The following is a 20,363-nucleotide window of genomic DNA, read 5'->3' as shown; positions in this document are numbered from 1 at the left end:
TGAATTTGAATTTTTCTATATATATATATCTTCTATCTCTTACCAAGTTAACCCATCTTCTGATATACAATGCATCTAGCTATGGACAATGAAAGACTCTCAACTCAGATGGACTTTTTTTGGTCATTTATTCCGCATACAGGTGTTTTGGAAACAAAAAAAGTGGAGAGACCACCCGTCTCACCTCAACATGTTTTCTTAATGCTCATTATTATAAACAGACACAAAAAAGGATGAAATGACAACAGTGACAAAACACAACGAAACATAATTCCAATAAACAAAAAACACGTAGAAATTTTAATGACGACATACAACCCAGGAGAAACACACAGGGCGCTGCATCGTCCTCGACACAGGGGGGGTGTTTTAAAAAAGGAGAAGAAAGACACTAAAGAAAGAGAGGCGACATTAGAGGAAAATAAAAATGGACTCGAGGAGATAAGAGACATTCATTGATTAGTGAACAACAATCAAAACAGATGTCTTTCCTCCTTTTCAGGTTTAAAAACAGCAATATAGAACAGGTAATCATGAGGAGGGCAAAAATTAACATTCACAAAGGAAAATGCAGAACACCTGATATATATATATATATTAAGCACACACACGACTCCTCAGGGTTACACTCTTTATGTCCAAGGATTACAAGTTGTTAAAGATTAATTTGTAAAATCACCCTTCAGTTATGTTGGAACAGCTTCTTGCCAAAGCCCTCCCAGTGTATAGTCTTTTTTTTTTGTTAAGAAGTGACCTATAACAGAGTTAGGTTTAACTTTTAATCTGACCTTTTATGTTCTATTAGTGGGTTACAGTAAGTTGCCAAAGGAGGGAGCTGGGAAGTGAATATTTTCTTACATTTTCGTGGGAATTAATGGCAAGTTTTTGTGTTGTGGAAGATTAAGAGGAAGCAGTTTTTCAGAGTTTAAATTAAATAATCAACTGGGAGTAATGGAGAGGAGGCTGTTCATGGGTAGCGGATGCTGAAACAGGAAAACTTGAAATGTTTAAAAGAGGAAAAGTCGGTGGGAGGAACAGTGAAACGACTCATGGTGTGCAGTCTGTGCGGGCCTGCAACCGTCATGCAAGTCATACTGGTCAGTCATTCCCGTTTAAGCCTACAATCTTAATTTAAAAAAAGGAATCAACTGAGGTAATTTTACAGAAAGCAGAAAGAGATTGCTTGCATGCAGGTGTGGAAGATTTGAAATAAACAGCACAGGGTGGCAAAAGCATCGATTGATTAGGTTTCTTTTATTTCAATTGGATTTCCTTCATATAATTCATGATATTTTTTCACACTCATTAAGAAAAAAGAAAAGAAATGTGAGGTCCCCATGGATGTTGGTGTTTTAATAAAAAATAAAAAATAAAATAAGGAAAAGAAAAGGGGCGTCCATAATTGAATGATGTAGATTACAGATGCGAGACCCGGGCAGGCTGCAGAAGTGCACTGTCATGGTGTGGGAGAAAGTGGGATAGATGGGTTGGTGGGAAACCAGATGAGTCAGGAGCGAAGCCGCAGTCAGACCGAATTTCACATGGGGAATTTACCGTATGGTTTGGCGAAAAATCTGCAAGAGATAGCATGAGTCTGGTTCTGCTTGAGGTTTCTGCCTGTTAAAAGGCAGTTTTTCTCGCCCCTGTCGCCAAGTGTGTGCTCATGGGGGAAATGTTGTGTCTCTGTAACTAAATTAATTCAAGAGTATGGTCTAGACCTGCTCCAACTGGAAAGTGTCATGAGATAACTTTTGTTGAGAATTGGCGCTATACAAATAAAGATTGATTGATGGATTGATGGCGAGCAGGCTATAAAGATGTAAATTATACAGCAGTTTTTCTAACATTTTGTCGTTGCACTCTGCTGCTTGTATCAATTACTGTGCACTTACAAAGCAAGATTATAAACAATCTAAACGAGAACTCGGCCCAACCTGGCTCAAATTTTGCATGTCAATCAACGGTTCTCGCCCTGTTCCACATAAAAAAGAAAATGAAGCAAAATCCGGTCAGACAGCGACTCAGTATGATGATCACTGACAGTATCAGGTTGGTGTTTACCTGCTAATCCGACTCAAACTTATTGTTGGATTTCCACTAAATGTCACAGCAATGCAAGCGAGAAAGGCATGGCAGTGGAAGCATTGGAGGATGTGACAAATGAAAAAAAGGTCAAAGCAAAATGAGGTAACAGTGAGGAACAACTGAGGTCGTGTGGAGGCGTCAGACAGAGGTTGTTCAAATAAAACCAAAGGGAATGTATCGTGTGAGTCAGTGTTTCTCCCTCCGAAAAAGGCTAAGATTTGTGAGCGTGAGCACTTGGTAATGTTATGATCAAATCAGTGTGTTTTGACAAATCTGTTTTCAGTGTGAGTGTGAGACTGCATGGAGAGGTTCAGTTTAGGGGTGTGGATCAAATCATTATTATCGAATGTGTGTGTTATCATGCGTGTGTTTGTTGTTTTGTTGATGTGTGTGGTAGAGGGGGTGCTCATGGCTGTTTCCTGTGGGAGAATGGCAGATCGAGGGTGAGAGGTCAGTGTCTCAGGGGGTCACAGTGGGGATGAGGTGAGGTCAGATTCGGGGCAAATGTTTCTCGATAAATTCCTTTACAGCCTCCATCTCCTGTAAGAGAGCAGAACAGAGATGATGAAAATAAAGTTAAAATAGGATTTGACATAGAGACGCAACGATGTCAGTTGCAGTGCATTACAGACAGACTCCTTCCGATTTTACCTTTTCACAATAAGAGTCCAGGATATAAATGTATACGCTGCGTAAATGCTTGTAAGAGGTAGCTAAAATGTACATACAGGCCATTAAAATAGCTGACGTCGTGTGATTTTTATTGATTGTTTAATAATCAGGGTTTTATTACAAACATATAATTGAATTTCCATTTAAAAGGGGTTAAAATGTCTGGGTATGCTGTTAATTACAGTTCTTTGAAAAAATGAAAATCACAATCGCCAGATCAGACTTTTAATTTTACAAGATCTGAAAATTACATCTGTTCCTTAAATACATACCATAAATCCCCACATACAAACACACAACACATGATGGTAGAGTACCTGATGAGAGGAGCTGTGAGAGAGCCCTGGGTAGGTTTTGAAGGTGATCATCTTAGGGTCGACTATGGATTTGAGCATTTCTGCCGTCATGGCACCAAACTGCACTGGGATCATGGCGTCCATCTCACCGTGGCACTGCAGGATCGGGAGGTGCCTGTTGCCGTTCGAAGCCTGCAGGACAGACACAACGTACACTCAGACCATGTCCACAGTAAGTGGTTTGGAAAAAGTTTAATTCTGCAGTGTGGAAATAGTGGTGCAGAAGAAGCATATAACTGTGACTGTACCGATGGGAAAGACTTGTGAAGTGGTAGCCAGCAACTGAGGGCCACAACGCCGCCCAACTGATGCTGGCAGGTCAAGGCGGTATATAAGGACAATGCCCCACCCTAAGGACAAATGGAGGTCGTAGACAAAGAGATAGACGCTTATTACATGCAATCATTTACATCTGTGTTGAAATATAATGCAATGCTAAGACATGAAGTCCTACCTGAGAGAAGCCACCAAGCATTATACGGTTTGGGGGGATCCCATTTTTGGCCTCATGTTCGATTATAGCCTTGACTAGAGGGAAGCAAGAACAAATATGTGTTAAGGAAAGGCAACATATAATGCAGATTGTCAAACAAACCCTTCAGACGTTATTGAGTAAGCAGTGAGTTATGATAAGGGGCGGATGGCCTCTGCTAACTGGGCTTATTGGTTTCACATTTTTACTCTGTACTTAGCGGAGCTGTTGTGCTCTCTGACCACTGGGAGGAGCCACAGATCTTTAAAAACCTTTCTGACTGTTACAGGTGTGCTGAAATGAATTAGTTTGTATGCATATATACCATTTAAAAGCAAGTGTTAATAGCTGTTATGGTGAAAAGTCATCCACCATAGAAAGGAGCTAGATGTAACACTTTATAAGTGTACAATATTCATTTGTGAAACATTTTCAAGCTTGGAGCAGTGCGACACAAACAGGGTAGAACACTCCAATACTATTCTCTCTGCAGGCGACCGGCCGCACACTTCCAACTTCTCAGCGAGGTAACCAACCCCTTTCACTGTGCCCTGTTGTTGCCTGACCTTTTTATTAAAATTACAATGTTTTTTTTGTTTCTCTAGCCCCAGAAATCTGGGACCTGCTGTTAGCACCAGTAACTACAGGTGTTGCAATGGATTATAACTTTATTCCTCTCTCTCAATGGCGCTGGTTACACCTGAGATGTCAAGTAATGTAAGTATAAATGTTAATGTTTTGATAACCCTGTGCAAACCCTATAACGTTAGCTAGCTACCTTCAATTAATTATGTCAACTAGGGCTGTATGTTATTGGAAAATACTGACAAGTCAATGATTTTTTTCTGCAATGTACATTGTGATATTAAAAAAACACAGACATTTTCAACAGGTTACTTGAATAGCCATATTTTGTCTATGAGTGTGTGTACTCTCTTAATCAGCAGCTCCGTGTAGTGATGCTGTTTAAAATGGACTTACTTTAATGTTGCTAAATAACCCTCTCTGCTCCAGCCAGACAAAAAATGAGGGCTTTATTTATCTTGACTCGAATCATATCTAACTTTAGTGGATCATAATACATCTGGTATGGAGTTATTCTGCACTACACCTTTTTATGGATGGATGTCGGTTTTTGACCCATGACAACAGCTGAAATATGGCCTGCAACAGCCGAGGTAAGCCTTGTTTTTAGCCTTGCAGGTTGCCAAAAATGCCTTTACTGTGTCGCAACACATAAAATGGTCGAGAATGCCTAACTAGACATTGCACTTCCTGCGATGTGACTATTGCTCATTGCGATGTTGAAACAATATATTGCGCAGCCCTAGTGTCCTCACCCTGGGACATAACTAATACTTTGGGTACCTGACTAGTGTCAGCATTAATTCCTTTTATCAATAGTAGTGATGGTTGTAAAGATTTCATTCATTCACTGTAACATCTGGATGAAAAGTTTCTACATTTTCAATACATAAAAATACTGTACATTTTGATTTTCATGTGTGCAGTGTGTTTTTGGGCTAACAGTGAATTAAATGTCATTTAACAAAGAAGCAGAAATAACAATGATCATTATTATTAATAATTTAGGTGTGAGGTTCATTTTTTTTGGAATGCCTCAAAAAATGATCTTGAACTGATGGCGTGCTATAATATCACTGTGTTACTAATAAAGTTTAAAAAGGAAACAAACTGGTGGCCAGGTACATCTTAAAACGGCTCTCTGGCTCTGCAGATCGATGATATTGAGAAAGGAAAGGAAATACTAGAGGCCATTTTCAAAGGGCACTGCACTAGTATAGAATAAAGGCAGTCTTGTCCTTCAAAGCTGAAATGATTCCCTTATGGATGAGCTTTAAAACATTGAACTCACTGTTTTCTGCTGCCTTCTTGATTCCAGATTCATCTTCTGGGCAATCGGGGGTGAGACCCATGAGGTCAAACCTACACACATGCAGAGGCGAGCGTTTAAGGAAATCAATAGACACAAACGGCGTATTGTCAATGCCAATATGGGAGCCTTTTGTGGTTTCCAGGGAAACAATAGCACCCAGTGTTTAGCTACAAAGCTGTCGCTTTCATCACGCCAACTCACCACGCGGGCATCACCGACTTCAGGTTAAGAGTGACAGGAATTCTGGGTCTGCAGAGGAGAAATAAAAACACGACATCAGTCAGTGCAGGAGGTCACCCAATGTTGTTGACACATGATATATGATACTATTATAACACTACATATAAACTAAACTAGTGGTTTGAAGCTACTTTTGCGAAACTGTATATTTGTTTTACAGGTTGATGGTACACTTCACAGAAGTATAAAGATGTTGATGATAAAGATATGACTGAAGGATCAGAGGAAAAAAGACTTACGCGTGGGGGAAGATGTACTTGACGTGAGGCAGCTGAAACTCCGTCATAGTGTCTGCCCACCCTTGTCTTAGAGAAAACAGAGAGAAAGAAACTCTTTGTTTCTAATCCAGTTTCAGCAAAATGACCAAATGTATGACTGTATGAAATGTATGATTCAACACTCGCCATCGAGTGCTTGTTGGAGAGCTTTTTAAATTAGACACTCATCGTGTTCCCAGTGGTGTCTGATTAAATTTAACTGCATGAATGTGGGTATCAATTACCACATTTATACATCACCAGCTACTTCAGGAATCTCTGGCAGTTTGAACAGCTATCTGATAAAAATGTTGTTTTAACCAGAGCTGGAGAAAAGATTTAAGAGATACTGAGGCCATGAGTTCCAATACACAACCTCACACAACCTGAGACATTTTTGACCGAAACACAAAATAAATTGTAAAATTTATTGATATTAGCGTTCAATAATAATAAAATCACAGTTTTTATTTGTTTCTTTTTACAAGTAAACACACAATATTTAATTTCTGCCAATAGGGGTCTCTATCAAAACAAAAGACATTTGACGAGTGTTGTGTGGGGAGGGCTGGGAGGAGTCAGGTGCAGAGCCAAACCTTCTGGAAGAATAAACAACCGGAGTCACATCAGATTCTGCTATGAGGTTAAAACATAACTCACCCTGTGTCTCCCAACCCATGAAGGAAGATCACCTGCAGCACAGAAGAAACAAAACAGTGGTTAAGACTCTTTTTTCAGAATTTATAACTCTTAAATATTAACACTATAACCAAAGAAACCATGAAGAACTAGCATTCAGATACATTTTTCTATCAGTGATTGAACACCTTGGATAACTGTGAAGGGTGCAGTATGTTCAGTTCCATCGTGCACAGATGAAACACATAAAATAACAAAACTCTCTCTCTTTAAAATTCATGATTTATCACATTGCTACAGTCTTGTAGAGCGCGATGTACTACTGGTAAGTGTTTGTACTTTTTCCAAAACAGAAAAAACACAGGTGCCAATTTCCCATTCTTGCCAAGATAAGCTCCCACTGCCAGTTTCAACACTCTACTCCCCGCAGAGACGCCATGAAAGGGAATAACAACAATTTAGAAAGCTGGCAGTTCACCGTGTGTTGGCTGGAAATCAGTGACTCAGCTGTCTTTGCAGAGATCAAAACACTTTGCTTCCATGTAGAGTTCAAGACGAGGTTTGGAGCTTTGATCCTGGTGTTATACGAATCCCTGCACTGTACCTGAAAACAGCTTGCTTAATTTCTACACTCAGATCTGGCTGAGCATCTACACAATGTATCTGTACCGTACTTGTTACACCTCCTGCTACAGGTGCAGCTACAGGTACGGCTTCTCGTTACAAAGACAATGCGTTGGTAGGTAGAGATCACAATCTTCTAAAGGACGAGGTTGTTGTTCATCGTTTTTAAAAGCCTTTCTACAAAGTCTTTCACAAGGTTTCCACAAACCTAAGGAAAAATAACGCTAGACTATAATATGTTTTTCACTCACCGCCGCGGTCTCCTTCTCCGACCCAGACACCGTCGCAGCCTCCTTGAGCAGCGGCAAAGACATGTTGTTGCCACACATACACTGTAGGAGGTGCTAGAGACAGGAGAGACAGAAACACCAGAGGTTTACATGAACACTGGGACCGAACAAACAGCCTTATTAACATTTCAGACATTTTCCAACACCTTAATATTAACCATTAGACTGATCTGATTTTCTCAAGTTAGGCTTGTTTACTTGTTGTAATAAACAACCACACATGTAAACTGGGTGTAGAGATTGTGTGGTTGAGCAAAAGAGAGAGAACGGCAGAGCGTAGGAGAGGACAAAAAGGTTTTCTGACTGCTGGAAAAGTGAAAGCGGTTACCCCAGTAACAACCCTGCCTACATTTAAGGGTACTGTCCGCAGCGGAAACGCAAAGCACATCTGGTTCAACAGGTGCTATACCGAACGTACGCCTGACCCAGCAGTGCTTACAACAACAGAGCAGCTGCGTTAAATTAATTCTTACGTGCCAAGCTAGTCGCGAGGCATAAATTATGCAAACGTGTGACATGGTGACGTTCACAAAGTCATGGCATTAAAAGCGGGACTTCAGACGAGGCGTTTCAGGAGCAGTGTTTTCTGTGGGAAAGCTTCTGTTGGTGTGGACTTTGACCTTTTTAACGTTCAAGATCTTTTACATGCACAAGAACCTCTCTAACACACTGAAAGAAATGAGCAAAACAAAAAACAATAGGTCTCTTTCAAATTTTCTTTTGCTTAGATAAGAAATGCATGCATGTTTTTTCCTCACTACCTGTTTACAGAAGCCATAAATCAAATGTTTAAATCACCAGGTTGTATTCAGAGCTTTTTGAAAACAGGGAACCTGCAGACACTGTGTATTGTGTAGTGTGGTGTATAGTGTTATCTGTCATCTACATCAGCGGTGACAATGAACAGCTCGCACTCACTCAGTTACAACTCTGTGTCTGGTTATCAGCGCTGCCATTCAGTCTGCAGACAACAAAGCTCAACATACCACTAATACACACAAACACATAATGAACCTGCTGCTGCTGAACCTCAAACAGCAGTCATGAGGTATGTGTTTGTGTGAGTCGAGCAGGTTTCTGTAGTCAGCAAGTGACGACTCATTAACTAAATGAAACGCACTCCCTCCCTCCCTCCCTCCCTCCCTGCACTGTACTCTGTAATCCGGCCGCAGACGTCCGTCCCTCTGCACCGTGAGTCAGCCGTCGATAACAAGCATGAGATCAGGTTGATCAGGTTGTGGTGTTACAGTAAAGTCGAGCAGTAAAAGCCTTTCCTCCTCAATGCCCTTTCACTTTCTGATGGTGTAGGACAGGACGAGACAAGGCGGGTCAGACGGCATGCTGTCCCATTGGTAAATAGGGAATGAGGAGATGGGGAAGTGTCTGAAACACAAAGGTTAATGTGTAAACCTTATGTTGGATTATACTCAACTACGGGTGTAAAAATTCCACCGCTGTGCAGCTAAGTGCTGCTCAGCTTTGTGTGTTTGCTCTGTTTATCTCCTGAAGGTCACATTCACAGCTAAAATACGTGGAAGTGGAGGGTAAATGTGCGATTGAAGTGGCCAAATTGAGGACAAAAGAAGGTTGTTTTTGCCCTGCATCCTGACCTCTGATAAATGAGTAATAGTCGAATAATAACTGGGCAGGGTTAAGCACCAGGAAATGGTCTCTTTCAGTGCTGTACAAAGTTCTAAAATGAAGGAAATTTTCCACGTGTGTAGGTGTTTTCAGTGGTGAGAGACACCAAGTACATTTACTCCAGTACTGATTTAAAGTCTGTGCATTTTACTTTCCATTTTTATGCTACTTTATGCCTCTACTTCACTTCATTAATGGGGAAATGTTTTTTTATTACTCCACTAATGGAGGATCAATATATATGAACACATTTCTGTATTGATGTAACTCCCATTGATAATCTCCCCACCCCTCAGATTTATCTTGTGACCCATTGTAGGAACCTTACAAACTTTTTACACTGGTTGCACTGGTGCGCCTCACCTTTTCATTTCGGTGCAACAGCATATAATTTAGGTATACTTTCTTAACATACTGTATAAATTACTGTGAACAGGTATAATTCATATATAATATCTAAAATCACAGCACATGCAACAGGAAATTGTGCTAACCTAAAATAATTTTATAGGTTACATTTTCTCTTTAATCGGACCTGCTAAATTTCATAGGGACTGATGCAATCACTGAAAATTGTGAGTCGCACCTGACAGATCTTTGGGCACATGTACAACCAAAACAGTCGTACCCTGGACCTGACTCTTGTAACTAACTGTACATAACTTATTAGTTCATTCCTTTTGAGAGTCACTGTACCTGATAATAATAATATTAATTGTGTAATACTGTTTACTGTGACACCTTGATATTTTCTGAGATGGTCATTTTCACAGTAAAAAAGATTAAAATCATGATGTGACATTTGTTGCAGTCTGGACCAAACAAACATGTACTCTGACATTTGGAGAACACGATTTGTAGGCCAGGACATCTCTGCAGCACTACAGTACTTCATTAAAATGCTGGTGTGTCACACATTTTGCTTAGAGTGATAAAAAAAACTACATAATGACTTGAGTCTTCATTTTTGGGTGAACTTTTCCTTGAAGTAAAAGATGCGAGTACACTGCTAAATGTTTTCACCGACCCCTTAGTATGAATCTTTACATCACAAGACGTTCACTCACTGTCACCTAATTACAATTCAGTGTAAAAACACTTTTTATAAGATATGTACTGTAATTCAGCTGCTCTCTGGCTCAACTGGGAACAGAATAACAGATAATGACTAAAAACAGACTGCACAGGGGGAGGAGTGAAAGAAAGAGATGATAAGAAAAGATAGAGAGGAGTGGAGAAACATTGGACGATCCGTTTGAACAAGTAGGACAAACCCTAAAATAGGTAGCATATGGAAAGAGCAGATTAATCACTTTCATAGCCGTTCTTTCCACCTGTTATTATTCAGCAGATTAACACTGACCCGTAACGCGGACTGCCAGCATACAGCACCGTGTGGGTTTTCAGAGCACGCTCTGAGAAACAATGGCTCAATCTCTTCTGGAGGAGGCCAGTGGTTAAAAATAGTGTCATGCTGTGTACGAGCATCTCGTCCAAAAACAACTGAAAACAGGAGCTGTTCCAATAAACAAATTTTATTTAATCTATGACTGCATCCATCTCCTGACCGTTCACTCCTTAAACAACTGAAAGGATGCAGCAGCAACCTGATTATTAATTTATTCATCACGACCCTTTGCCAGTAATGATGAATATTTAAGCTGTGGACGGTAATGCACCAAGTATACGTTTACCTCCAGGGAAGTTTTATTATTTAGATATCCTAAGTCTTCTCTTGATGACAAAGGCTGTGATGAGGGATAGGAGGCAGAGCTCCAGGGTGTGACTACTTTGCACATGGACTCAAAAAAACATTTTCATCGCTCACACTGTTGCACCTGAAACAAAGAAGTTTATATTTTTAAACAATTGAGGTTACGGCCATTTCTTGTTGCGGGTGCTGTGATTTAAATGAAGAAAAACATGTATTTGCACCTTTATTCGTGTTTACAATAATTTACATAATGTGCTAAGAAATTAAATCAAAATTTTTGGGTGCGCCTAACTTAAATGAATGGAAAAGTTAGGCGCACCAGTGCAAGCAGTGGAAAAGTTTAGTCTAGATCCTCCTTTTGGGCGTCGGCTTGGGATTTTTGTGGTCTAAACTGAACTTGCCATGCCTGGGCAGAGTGGCTCAGCTTGGTGTGCTTGGCATTCATATCAAATTTGGTAGCGGTCTGGTCTTAAATAGAGGTGAAGTCCTGCCCCTGCCAGTGTGCCCCATGGGACCTTATTTTGCAAAACAACTGTACAGTAGACAATGGCCGAAGACAAATACATTTTTGATCCCGTTTGAATAGTGCCATGATTTACACATATGATGTTTGTTAGAATAAAAGATAATTTTGCAAGTCAAGATCTCAGGCTTAATATTTTGTAAAAGTAGCAATAATCATCCCTATAAAGCTGTCAGATTTTCGGGAGATATAAAAATATCAATATATATAATGTGTGTTGCATTATAGCCTATTGGCTTGGGCTAATATGCAAAATTTTAGATCACAATATTGTCTCGGCCAAATATGACTTGTTTGTGTGGTCTGGCTGAGTGGACAGCGCTGGGTAATGAAATCTGAGATGAGACCACAAATGTGTGGTGATGCCCTGCTTACTTAACATCTGTTTACGTCAAAGATGACATGTTGTTTCAATCAAATCCCTTGGATCCCCATTTGGATCCTGGATCCACACTCTTCACATATATTTAATATAATTTACTTGTATCAGACATATTATCAAAGAAATTTGTAAAAAAAAAGTGATTTTGTTCTGTTCTGTACATGCCACCTCTATGTCTATCCTTCCTCTGTGGCTGTTCCTGAGGTTACTTCAGGGGGCGATGTCTACATTTCGACTGGACGATAGGCCTCAGGTTGACTCTTGCTCACTCACCTCAAGCGACAAGTTACAATAGCGGTTGATTAGATGGAGACCCACATGTTTGTTCATGAATAGTTAATATAAGCCTGATATTTTCTTCATTTAGTGCTGCATTTGGTCCCGAGAATACATAATTCAGCGCTGTGTTTAATGTTTTGATACAGTTGCCCAATTTGTGGCCCTTCACTTACATTTTGTAAGTCAGTACGGCCCTCTGGAAAATAATGTCGCCCACCCCTGGTCTAAGGACAGAGGATGTTGTTCACTGTACGTACATTAAAGCCCACTGAGGCAACATGATTGTGATTTTGGGCTATATAAAAAAGATATATTTTCTTTAAGTGGTCATTTTATTGTGGCAGAGCCGTAACCAAAGCAACAACAGCGATTCCACAAATGCTGTCAGATGATAAAGTCCAAATGTTGGAGAATGTGAGTCATTAGAAATGTATCAGGATTCTTTTTATGTGACAGAAAGAAAGAAAGAAAGAAAGAAAGAAAGAAAGCCTGTGTTGCAGCCAACTTAAAGCACATCACGAGTCTCCATCCTGCATGACTCCAATTACATTTAACTCAAACACCAAAAAAAAAAAAAACCAGAAGCGTGCTGCAGTCTGTGTGGACGTCAAACGGCTCAACACACACACAAACACCAGGCTGCTGCATTCAGACGGCCTTTTGCTCGGTGGCCACGGATGGCTGGCAAACAACAGGATAATATGCGGCATTGAGTGACAGGCACCCCTCCTCCTCCTCCTCCTCCTCCTCCTCCTCCCATACACACACATACACACCATCCACCAGCAGCTACCCCCGATCACCGCCCGCTGCTGTACTCTGCTGATGGAGGTTAATAACTCCCGGCTAGCTGATGTTGAAGCACACCGCAAGCCGAAAACAGTGACGTTAAATCGGCTGTAAAATACAGAATTAGCGTCGGTGCGCTGGGTGAAGCGGGAGGCGGGGGTGTCGGAGAGGAAGGAGACAATGAATGGTTGAAGCTTTAGCTCCGCTACACGACCCATCCTCACCCTCGGTAGTGATGGCATTCAGCGGGGCAGAGCACTCGGGTTTAATCCCGGTTTAGCTGGCCGCACATACACCTACACAATAACCCGGGCTAGTGGCGGTAGAGCCGCTAGCTCCCCGTCGCGCACACATACACATTAACGGATAATTGTATTGTCTGCTGCCGGCGTCCCGCTTCGTCTGACTCCGGCTAACGCCGCGATTCAAAGTCGGACCTCCAACACGGGACGGTTTTTTTGTTTTTTTTCAGAAGACACGCTAAGCACCAAAAAGGCCGAGATAAGAATCACATTGGACCGGGATAAAGTGATAAAAATTAAACCCGCGGCCCGCTAGCTGATACAAATTCATACACTCACCGCTTGCTGTCCCGATTCTCGACGTGACGGAACTTCCGCTACTGGCCGCACACAGGCAGGGGTCGGGGCACAGCGTGGTGACGTCACCGCATAGCAACGCCCTGCCGTAGATCACGACCGTGGAGACGGGCGACAACAGCCACCATCACGACACTTGATTGCTCACAGAGTACAACATGTTATTAATACTGAAGTGACTGAAAATGATTAAATAGTGTCAATACACCCCGTGACTATAGTGTGTAATGATACTATAACAGTGTTTAGTTTGTTTAGGCAGAAAAAAAAGTCAAAACAACATAATGCACCTGTAAATATCTATATATTCAGTGTTGTATAAATTACCCAAATGTCAGACCTGAGTAAAAATAAAGATATCAGATTAAACTATTACTTGAAGTAAAGCTGAAGTCGCCCGTATGAACAGTACTTGAGTAAAAGTCTAAAAGTATCATAAGTAATTTGCCTGCTTCTTTTTTTTTGTATCTGATTGCTGATAAAATAACTAATTTAAAAATGTGCTACTTATGATGCAGCATGTAATCTGCAAAGTAACTTGTAAACTTAAGTAATCAAATAAGTCTAAGTGAGTAAAAAGTACAATATTTGCCTCCAAAATGTAGTGGAGTGAAAGTAAAAAGTAGCAGAAAGTGGAAATACACAAGTACCTCAACATTGTACTTAAGAGCAGTACTTGAGTGAATGTTCTTAATTACATTCCATCACTGACTAAAAGCAAAGGTATTATGTTAAAATATTACTTTAGTCACCCATAAAGCTTGAAAGTATCTGATATTAAATGTACCTATATATAAAAAAATATTTTCTGGCAATATACCTATTTAAGTATCAAAAGTAAACCACAAGTAAATTAACAACATTTTCAAATAAATTAAGTACCACAAAACTGTACCTAAGTAGAGTACCTGAATTAATGTACTTGTGCAGTGTAACAGAGTATTTTTACCATGTGGCGTTTGTACCATTACTTAAGTAAAGGATCTGAATACTTCCTCCCTCACTGGTTAAACAGTTACCTGAACCATTTCAGGAACCAAACTCTTCCATTTTCTTTTATTTTTTACAATCTTGTCAAGCTCAAACATCATGTTTTCCCCTCACATATAAACCTCCACACTCAGCTTACACATCCCCATAATGCACTCGGACTGCCCCTGCATGATGACACACTGCATTACTAACGCAATGAAATCATAAATGACATAATAACTCCTTTGCGGAGAAAGTGGAAGGTGTGGAGAGAAGAACACAGCAATAATCTTTGGTCTAACAGCTTTGTCAAATGGCAACATGGAGGTGACATGTTTGTATTAAAGTGTTACTGCAGAGGAGCTCAGCCTGTTAATGTCAGCTGCTGCTGCTGCTGCTGCTGCTGCTGTGAATAAAAGAAGAGCACAGACCTCTACTGCAGGAAGCCTTGGACCTGGTCCAATCCTGAGTCTCAATACCTTCACACAGGCTTCCCATCAATCCCTCTCCATTTTCCAGCAGCTGTTTTATTTAATTTACTGTCAACACACCATGCAGCTGTTGAGAATTCATCTCAGAGACAAACTGAGGAAAGACAAATAGATTTTAATTTAATTTGGACTACAGAAACCTGCTCAAACAAGACATCAATCACTAAACAAACCACTAGGTGGCAGAAAATATCCAGCACTAGTTAGTAAACAATGTGATGGCTTTACAAAGGGCAAATAATCTAGTTTTATAGGCGATATATTAAATTAAAGGCATTTAAAAGGTGTATCTATCTATTTATGTAGTGTATCTTTTTCTACAGAGGTTTTTTATACCTAAGAATCATTGTGTAAAGCTACAACCCCAATTCCCAAAAAAGTTGGGATACTGTAAAATGGCAATAAAATCTGACTACCGCCAGCAATTTTATGTGTCCCTGAGCCCATGTAGTAATATCCTTTATACTATCATGTGTTTCACAAAGTACTGAACCTCGCCCCATCCTTGCTTGTGAATGACTGAGCCTTTCGAGGATGCCCCTTTCATACCCGATCATGGTACTATCACCTGTTACCAGGGAACCTGTTCACCTGTGGGATGAAAACGTTCTGTTTTTCGTCGCTCCTGTCACAACCCGTTAGAAACTTCTTACTGACATTAAATTCAGATTAAGCATATATTTACAAAAATCAATGAAGTTGATAAAGGTAAAACATTTACATTCTGTTCTAAACGGCATCCCAACATTTTTGGAATCAGGATTGTACTTTTAAATCCAGGGTGTAAACATGGCAAACAAAGTCTTTAAACGAGACATATGTTCATTTTCAGGTTAGTAACTTTATTTTAGGTAACTGCTGGAACAGGTTTACATGCTTTAATACTCCACAAACACACCAGTTTTCTCATTCTGTCCTGTGCTGCAGCACTGTATTCCCCCTGTCTGAAATGCTCCTGTCTCTTTGATTGATTGCTCGGATTGGTCAGCTCAGACATGCCTGAACCAGCACCACTAACAACAACAGAGCAGCTGTGCTAAATCAATTCTTACGTGCCAAACTAGCTTCTAGGCATAAATTATGCAAAAGTGGTACATGGTGATGTAGTGTCATGTCACAAAGTCACAGAATTAAAGGCAGGACTACTGAAAAGGCGTTCAGGAGCAGTGTTTTCTGTGGAAGAGGAGCTTCTGTCGGTGCGGACTACAAGAACCTACATAACACACTGAAGTAAAGGAAAAAAATGCAAAAGCATAAAAGGTCTCCTTTAATTACTCAAACAGGACCATCATTTGGTTTATTTCCAGCCTTCATCATTGTTTTGAAGAGTAGCTGTCACTTTATTGAAGCTGTGGATATCATTAGACATGAATCAGAGTATACAGGTTAAACTGCTAACAACAGAATATATCTGAGTGTCGAATGTTTCATGCGTTTATTATTAAGCTTTCTGCCCACATCAAGCCTCATCCTTAATTGCGATAGAAAACAGAGCAACATCTTCCAGACACTTCTGAAGCTCTCTGGTCTTCAGATATTCGTGCTCAGCCTCCGGTCGAGGTCAATCAACCTGCCGGTATGCAGCGTTGGACTCATCTTTGACTTTTTGACACCTGTCAGGCAGACATCACAGAAACCTCTCCTTCACCTCCACCTTCTCTCTCCTCTTCTTCCCGACTCTCTGAAACTTTCAGGAGATGAAGTTGGTCTGCGGGATGATGCTCTCCACTTTGTGATCTGCAGGGTTTGCTGATGCCTCGTAGTTACAGATCGTCACTTCATGTCTGTGAGCCTGAGAAGCACAAAGAGACAAAGACAGGCGGACTATGAAAGTTAACCCGACTTTCCATTGGCATGGGAGTGAGTAGAAAATAACTTATCCTTTAAGGTATTTTATATTCTCAGAAAAAGTGGAATAAACTCAAACAGGTTCAATAGTCTCTTTTCAAACGCTGTACCTCTGAGTATTCTCCCCTCAGGCCGATGTAGTAGACCCTGGTGCTCTCTGATCCAAAGTTCTTTGAGATGTGGATGGAGAGGTGCTGAACGTTGGAAAAACGAGCGATCCTGGAAATCGTGACACAGGAGGAGACAACATGTTGGAAATGCGTACTTGAAGCAAAACTAAATTGTCTGTGTCTGTAAAAGCAGGATGGAGTTTGACACTTGGTCATGAACCATGGGGGAAATCAAACATGTTCATCATGAGCCATGACGTATGTGTGGGTGTGGGTGTGTGTGTGTGTGTGTGTGTGTGTGTGTGTGTGTGTGAGAAAAATAATGGAAATGCAAACACATCCCTATGAAGTGAAAACAAGCATGACAGAGTTGGATGCACTTGCGTTTTGAACGCTTCTTTGCTCAAATCACAGAGATTGGATTGCACTGCATCATGTCATTGAGCGTCCAGGATTTGCACGTTATCTATCTTATATACAAGCTCAATATTTTACTCCTTAATAACAGTATCAGCCCCAAAAATCTGTATCAACACGCTACATTACTTTATCTATCTTTTGTCTTGCTGTTCAGCCTTCAAACTGCCTGAATTATACGTTGTTAGCAAATCTTAAAGCCTTAGAAATTGAGGCAAAATCAGGCAGATGTGTCACTTAAAGCTACTTTGTGTGCCTGAAACAGCTTGTCTAGATGCCATCTCATACAGAGACAGACAGAAAGTGTTGATTTGGGAATCTGATAGGAAGATGCTGCTGTGATAGAAACTTTTCATGCCCTCACTTTGTTGGGTATTCCAGCTCAGCGACGGGGTCTTTGTTGAGCCTGAAGGCTTGTTCAGGTTCTCTGCCGGTGTCGTCGAAGGACATCTGAGGGATGTTCTTGTACCTGGAATGAAAAATAAGAATAGATGAGTACAATAAGAGAAGGAATGGATAGATCATCAAAAAGATTTATATTGTATGATTTTGTGATGGCAGTGGTCTAATCAGTCCAGCACTTGAAGATGATTCCCTTGTAAAAGAGATTCTGGATCTAAATGGAAATGTTCCTTGGAAAATAAAGGTTAAATAACATGTAAATATTAAAAATAAATAACCAAAGAAGCAGTGACAGACACTCACAGTCGTATCTCAGCCGGATGAGAGTCGTCATCTTCTCCAGAGATGATGATGCCTTTCAGCTTCACGCTGCCGGTAAAACTGAAAGAGATGACACATTTGCTGCAGTCTTTGACAACAACAAGGTAAAACCACAAAGAGACAGAAAAAAACAGGACACTGTGACAGACAAGAAGAAGTCAGAAACTCAGAAAGCTAAACATCTGTTCACACAGGAGAAAGGTTTAAAGCTAAGACTAATCATGATGATAATTATGATGATGATTTTAGGACTTACGGGATGTTAAACAGCAGCTCTTCATCTGCGTCGCTCTCGACATACTAAAACAAAAAATATAAATGAGTCACAACAATGACGACACAAACATATCTGTTTATTTTTGTGTCGTATAAAGCATCATATCAATAAAGTGATACGATGCTGATAAATAAATGAAACAACTGAACGCACTGGAACGTTTGGAGAAGAAAATCAAACTCAGAATTTTGATATTTACAATATTAATGAGGTAATAATACAAACTCAGAAATATTTGTTTTTCCATGATGGAATAAACAAGCTGTTCTCAGAGGAAAATAAGGTCTCCAGAACACTGTTTGAAGCTAGAAAGGTGGCAGGGTCCGCCACATACAAACAGTAAGTAAGGCAGTAGGAAATTCGTCCTTTATGGTCAGTTTGTTTATTCAGTCATGAAAACAAAGAGTTGCACATTATTATTATTATTATTATTATCAAATAGTCTTTTCTGCTGAATGAGTGCCTTTTCTTGTGACGTTTTGATGACAATACTTTTACTATTGCAAGTTAAAAAATAGTTTACATGTAAAAGCGCTGTAGTATTGTTACTCTTGTGTTCCCAAATTGAGGTCAGGCTGCTATTGTCGTGACTACTGTAATCTGTCAGCCTCGGTGGTATTAATAAAGTTGTGTTGAATGACTGCGTGCGCAGCCCCAACAGCGAGGCTCTCAGCTCCAGCAGCCCCGCAGACCTGCGCTCTCACCGCGGCCACACAGGCAGCGGACACCCGTGTAACTTCTTTTTACTCTGTTGTCCCACCACAGGGGACACAGACGGACAGTTACCGTGTCCCGCTCGTTCCGCCGGTCCCACGGTTTGAACACCAGCTTTCCGTCTCCGTCTCTGCTCTCGTTCAGGCACTGCAGCTTCTCCAGGTCGATCCGCTGATACAGTCCGTACTCCAGGCCCCTCTCCGCGGGCTCGTGCTCCGCCGCACACCCGCAGCCCTGTCCGGGTCCGTGTCCGTGACCGTGGCCGGACATCGTGTTATTTATGTTGAAGGTAGCTCGGGCAGAGGGGCCAGTGGCTCACAGCAGCAGCTCGTCCGGAGTGTTTTTGGGGGAAAGTGAAACGCTGTCAGTAAGTTTCACTTCACGGCCGGAAGCGAGCGTACGTTAGAAAAACACTTCCGGTTCGAGGTTTTCAAAATAAAACAGGCTGGTGGTTGAAGAGGGTTTTAAGAGGGTTAAGGTTGTTAAAACATTACTTTGGTAAATAAGTGAAAGTCACCCATACAAATAGTACTTAGATATTAAATGTACTTAAGTTTAAAAAGTACAAGTAACAGTAAAGTATGTGTAAAAATGTAGAGGAGTATAAAATAGCTGAAAATGGAAATAATCAAGTAAGGTTAGTGCAGTACAGAAATTTGTAAAGTATTGTACTTAAGTAAATATACTTAGTTACATTCCATCATTGTCAGTATACTTTAAACCAAAAAGCAGTGAAGTGGCAGTATAAAGTAGCCGAAAATACTCAAGTACATTTAATTTAAGTACATTACTTGAGTAAATTTACTTTCCATGACAGTCAATATAAATGTAGTTAATTGTATTTACCTTGGTGGGTTCAGAATAGAGCCCCAAATTGTAAGAACTGTACTTGAGTAAATGTACTTAGTTACATTCATTACTGTCAATATATTTGGATCCAAAATGCAGAGGAGTAGAAGTACAAGGTAGCAGGAAATGGAAATACTCAAGCAAAGTACAAGTAGCTCAAGTGTGTATTCAAGTACAGTACTTGAGTAAATATACTTAGCTACATTCCATCACTGTAAGTTTTTTTGTATCCAAAATACAGTGAAGTGGCAGTATAAAGTAGCAGAAAAATGAAATACTCAAGCAGCGTATAAGAACCTCAAGTTTGTATTTACGTACAATACTTATTCACTAATTTCACATCATTATTTATTAACTAAATTATATTTAGTATTTATAATCTCAATCTGAAAAGTAACAAAAGCATTCAAATAAATATATCTGCATCCAAAATGTAGGAGTAGAAGTAGAGAGTAGAGTATAAGTACCTACCAAAATTGTACTTTAGTGAGTGTTGAATGTAT

General features: G+C 40.3%; 2 protein-coding genes across 3 annotated transcripts; both read right to left on the bottom strand.

Annotated features, from left to right (window-relative positions):
* Nucleotides 1-111: 111 nt before the first annotated feature.
* On the bottom strand, nt 112-13,513 carry lypla2 (lysophospholipase 2). Of its 2 annotated transcripts, none has more exons than XM_073483668.1 (10): nt 13,442-13,513; nt 7,494-7,586; nt 6,640-6,671; nt 5,962-6,027; nt 5,684-5,731; nt 5,462-5,532; nt 3,568-3,641; nt 3,362-3,463; nt 3,075-3,245; nt 112-2,625 (listed from the first exon to the last, which is right to left on the bottom strand). In XM_073483668.1, the coding sequence occupies exons 2-10, from the start codon at nt 7,569-7,571 to the stop codon at nt 2,575-2,577; spliced, it is 693 nt and encodes a 230-aa protein (XP_073339769.1). In that variant the 5' UTR covers nt 7,572-7,586; nt 13,442-13,513; the 3' UTR covers nt 112-2,574. The 2 variants fall into 2 exon arrangements, with proteins under 2 accessions (XP_073339769.1, XP_073339770.1); XM_073483669.1 differs by lacking the exon at nt 13,442-13,513 and adding an exon at nt 8,687-8,740.
* A 2,230-nt stretch (nt 13,514-15,743) lies between these two features.
* Nucleotides 15,744-19,417, bottom strand: pithd1 (PITH (C-terminal proteasome-interacting domain of thioredoxin-like) domain containing 1). The gene is made up of 6 exons (XM_073483413.1): nt 19,084-19,417; nt 18,277-18,320; nt 18,003-18,080; nt 17,662-17,766; nt 16,881-16,989; nt 15,744-16,714 (listed from the first exon to the last, which is right to left on the bottom strand). Exons 1-6 carry the CDS (start codon nt 19,279-19,281, stop codon nt 16,613-16,615), a joined length of 636 nt encoding a protein of 211 aa, XP_073339514.1. The 5' UTR covers nt 19,282-19,417; the 3' UTR covers nt 15,744-16,612.
* Between the last annotated feature and the right edge of the window lie 946 nt (nt 19,418-20,363).

The sequence above is a fragment of the Pagrus major genome, chromosome 16 (genome assembly GCF_040436345.1).
Source record: "Pagrus major chromosome 16, Pma_NU_1.0".
Lineage (NCBI taxonomy): Eukaryota > Metazoa > Chordata > Actinopteri > Spariformes > Sparidae > Pagrus > Pagrus major.
This window is presented reverse-complemented; position numbering and strand designations above follow the sequence as displayed.

What these genes read in the sequence shown, in the direction of transcription:
- pithd1 (XM_073483413.1), bottom strand. Translation starts at nt 19,281, where the DNA reads ATGTCCGGCCACGGTCACGGACACGGACCCGGACAGGGCTGCGGGTGT. An exon ending in GAGCTGCTGTTTAACATCCC is followed by an intron (nt 18,081 to 18,276) that starts GTAAGTCCTAAA and finishes CATCTCTTTCAG; the next exon opens with TTTTACCGGCAGCGTGAAGC. An exon ending in GAGCTGGAATACCCAACAAA is followed by an intron (nt 16,990 to 17,661) that starts GTGAGGGCATGA and finishes CACGATTTCCAG; the next exon opens with GATCGCTCGTTTTTCCAACG.
- lypla2 (XM_073483668.1), bottom strand. Translation starts at nt 7,571, where the DNA reads ATGTGTGGCAACAACATGTCTTTGCCGCTGCTCAAGGAGGCTGCGACG. An exon ending in TGCTTGGTGGCTTCTCTCAG is followed by an intron (nt 3,464 to 3,567) that starts GTAGGACTTCAT and finishes ATTTGTCCTTAG; the next exon opens with GGTGGGGCATTGTCCTTATA. An exon ending in CTCACAGCTCCTCTCATCAG is followed by an intron (nt 2,626 to 3,074) that starts GTACTCTACCAT and finishes GCTCTCTTACAG; the next exon opens with GAGATGGAGGCTGTAAAGGA.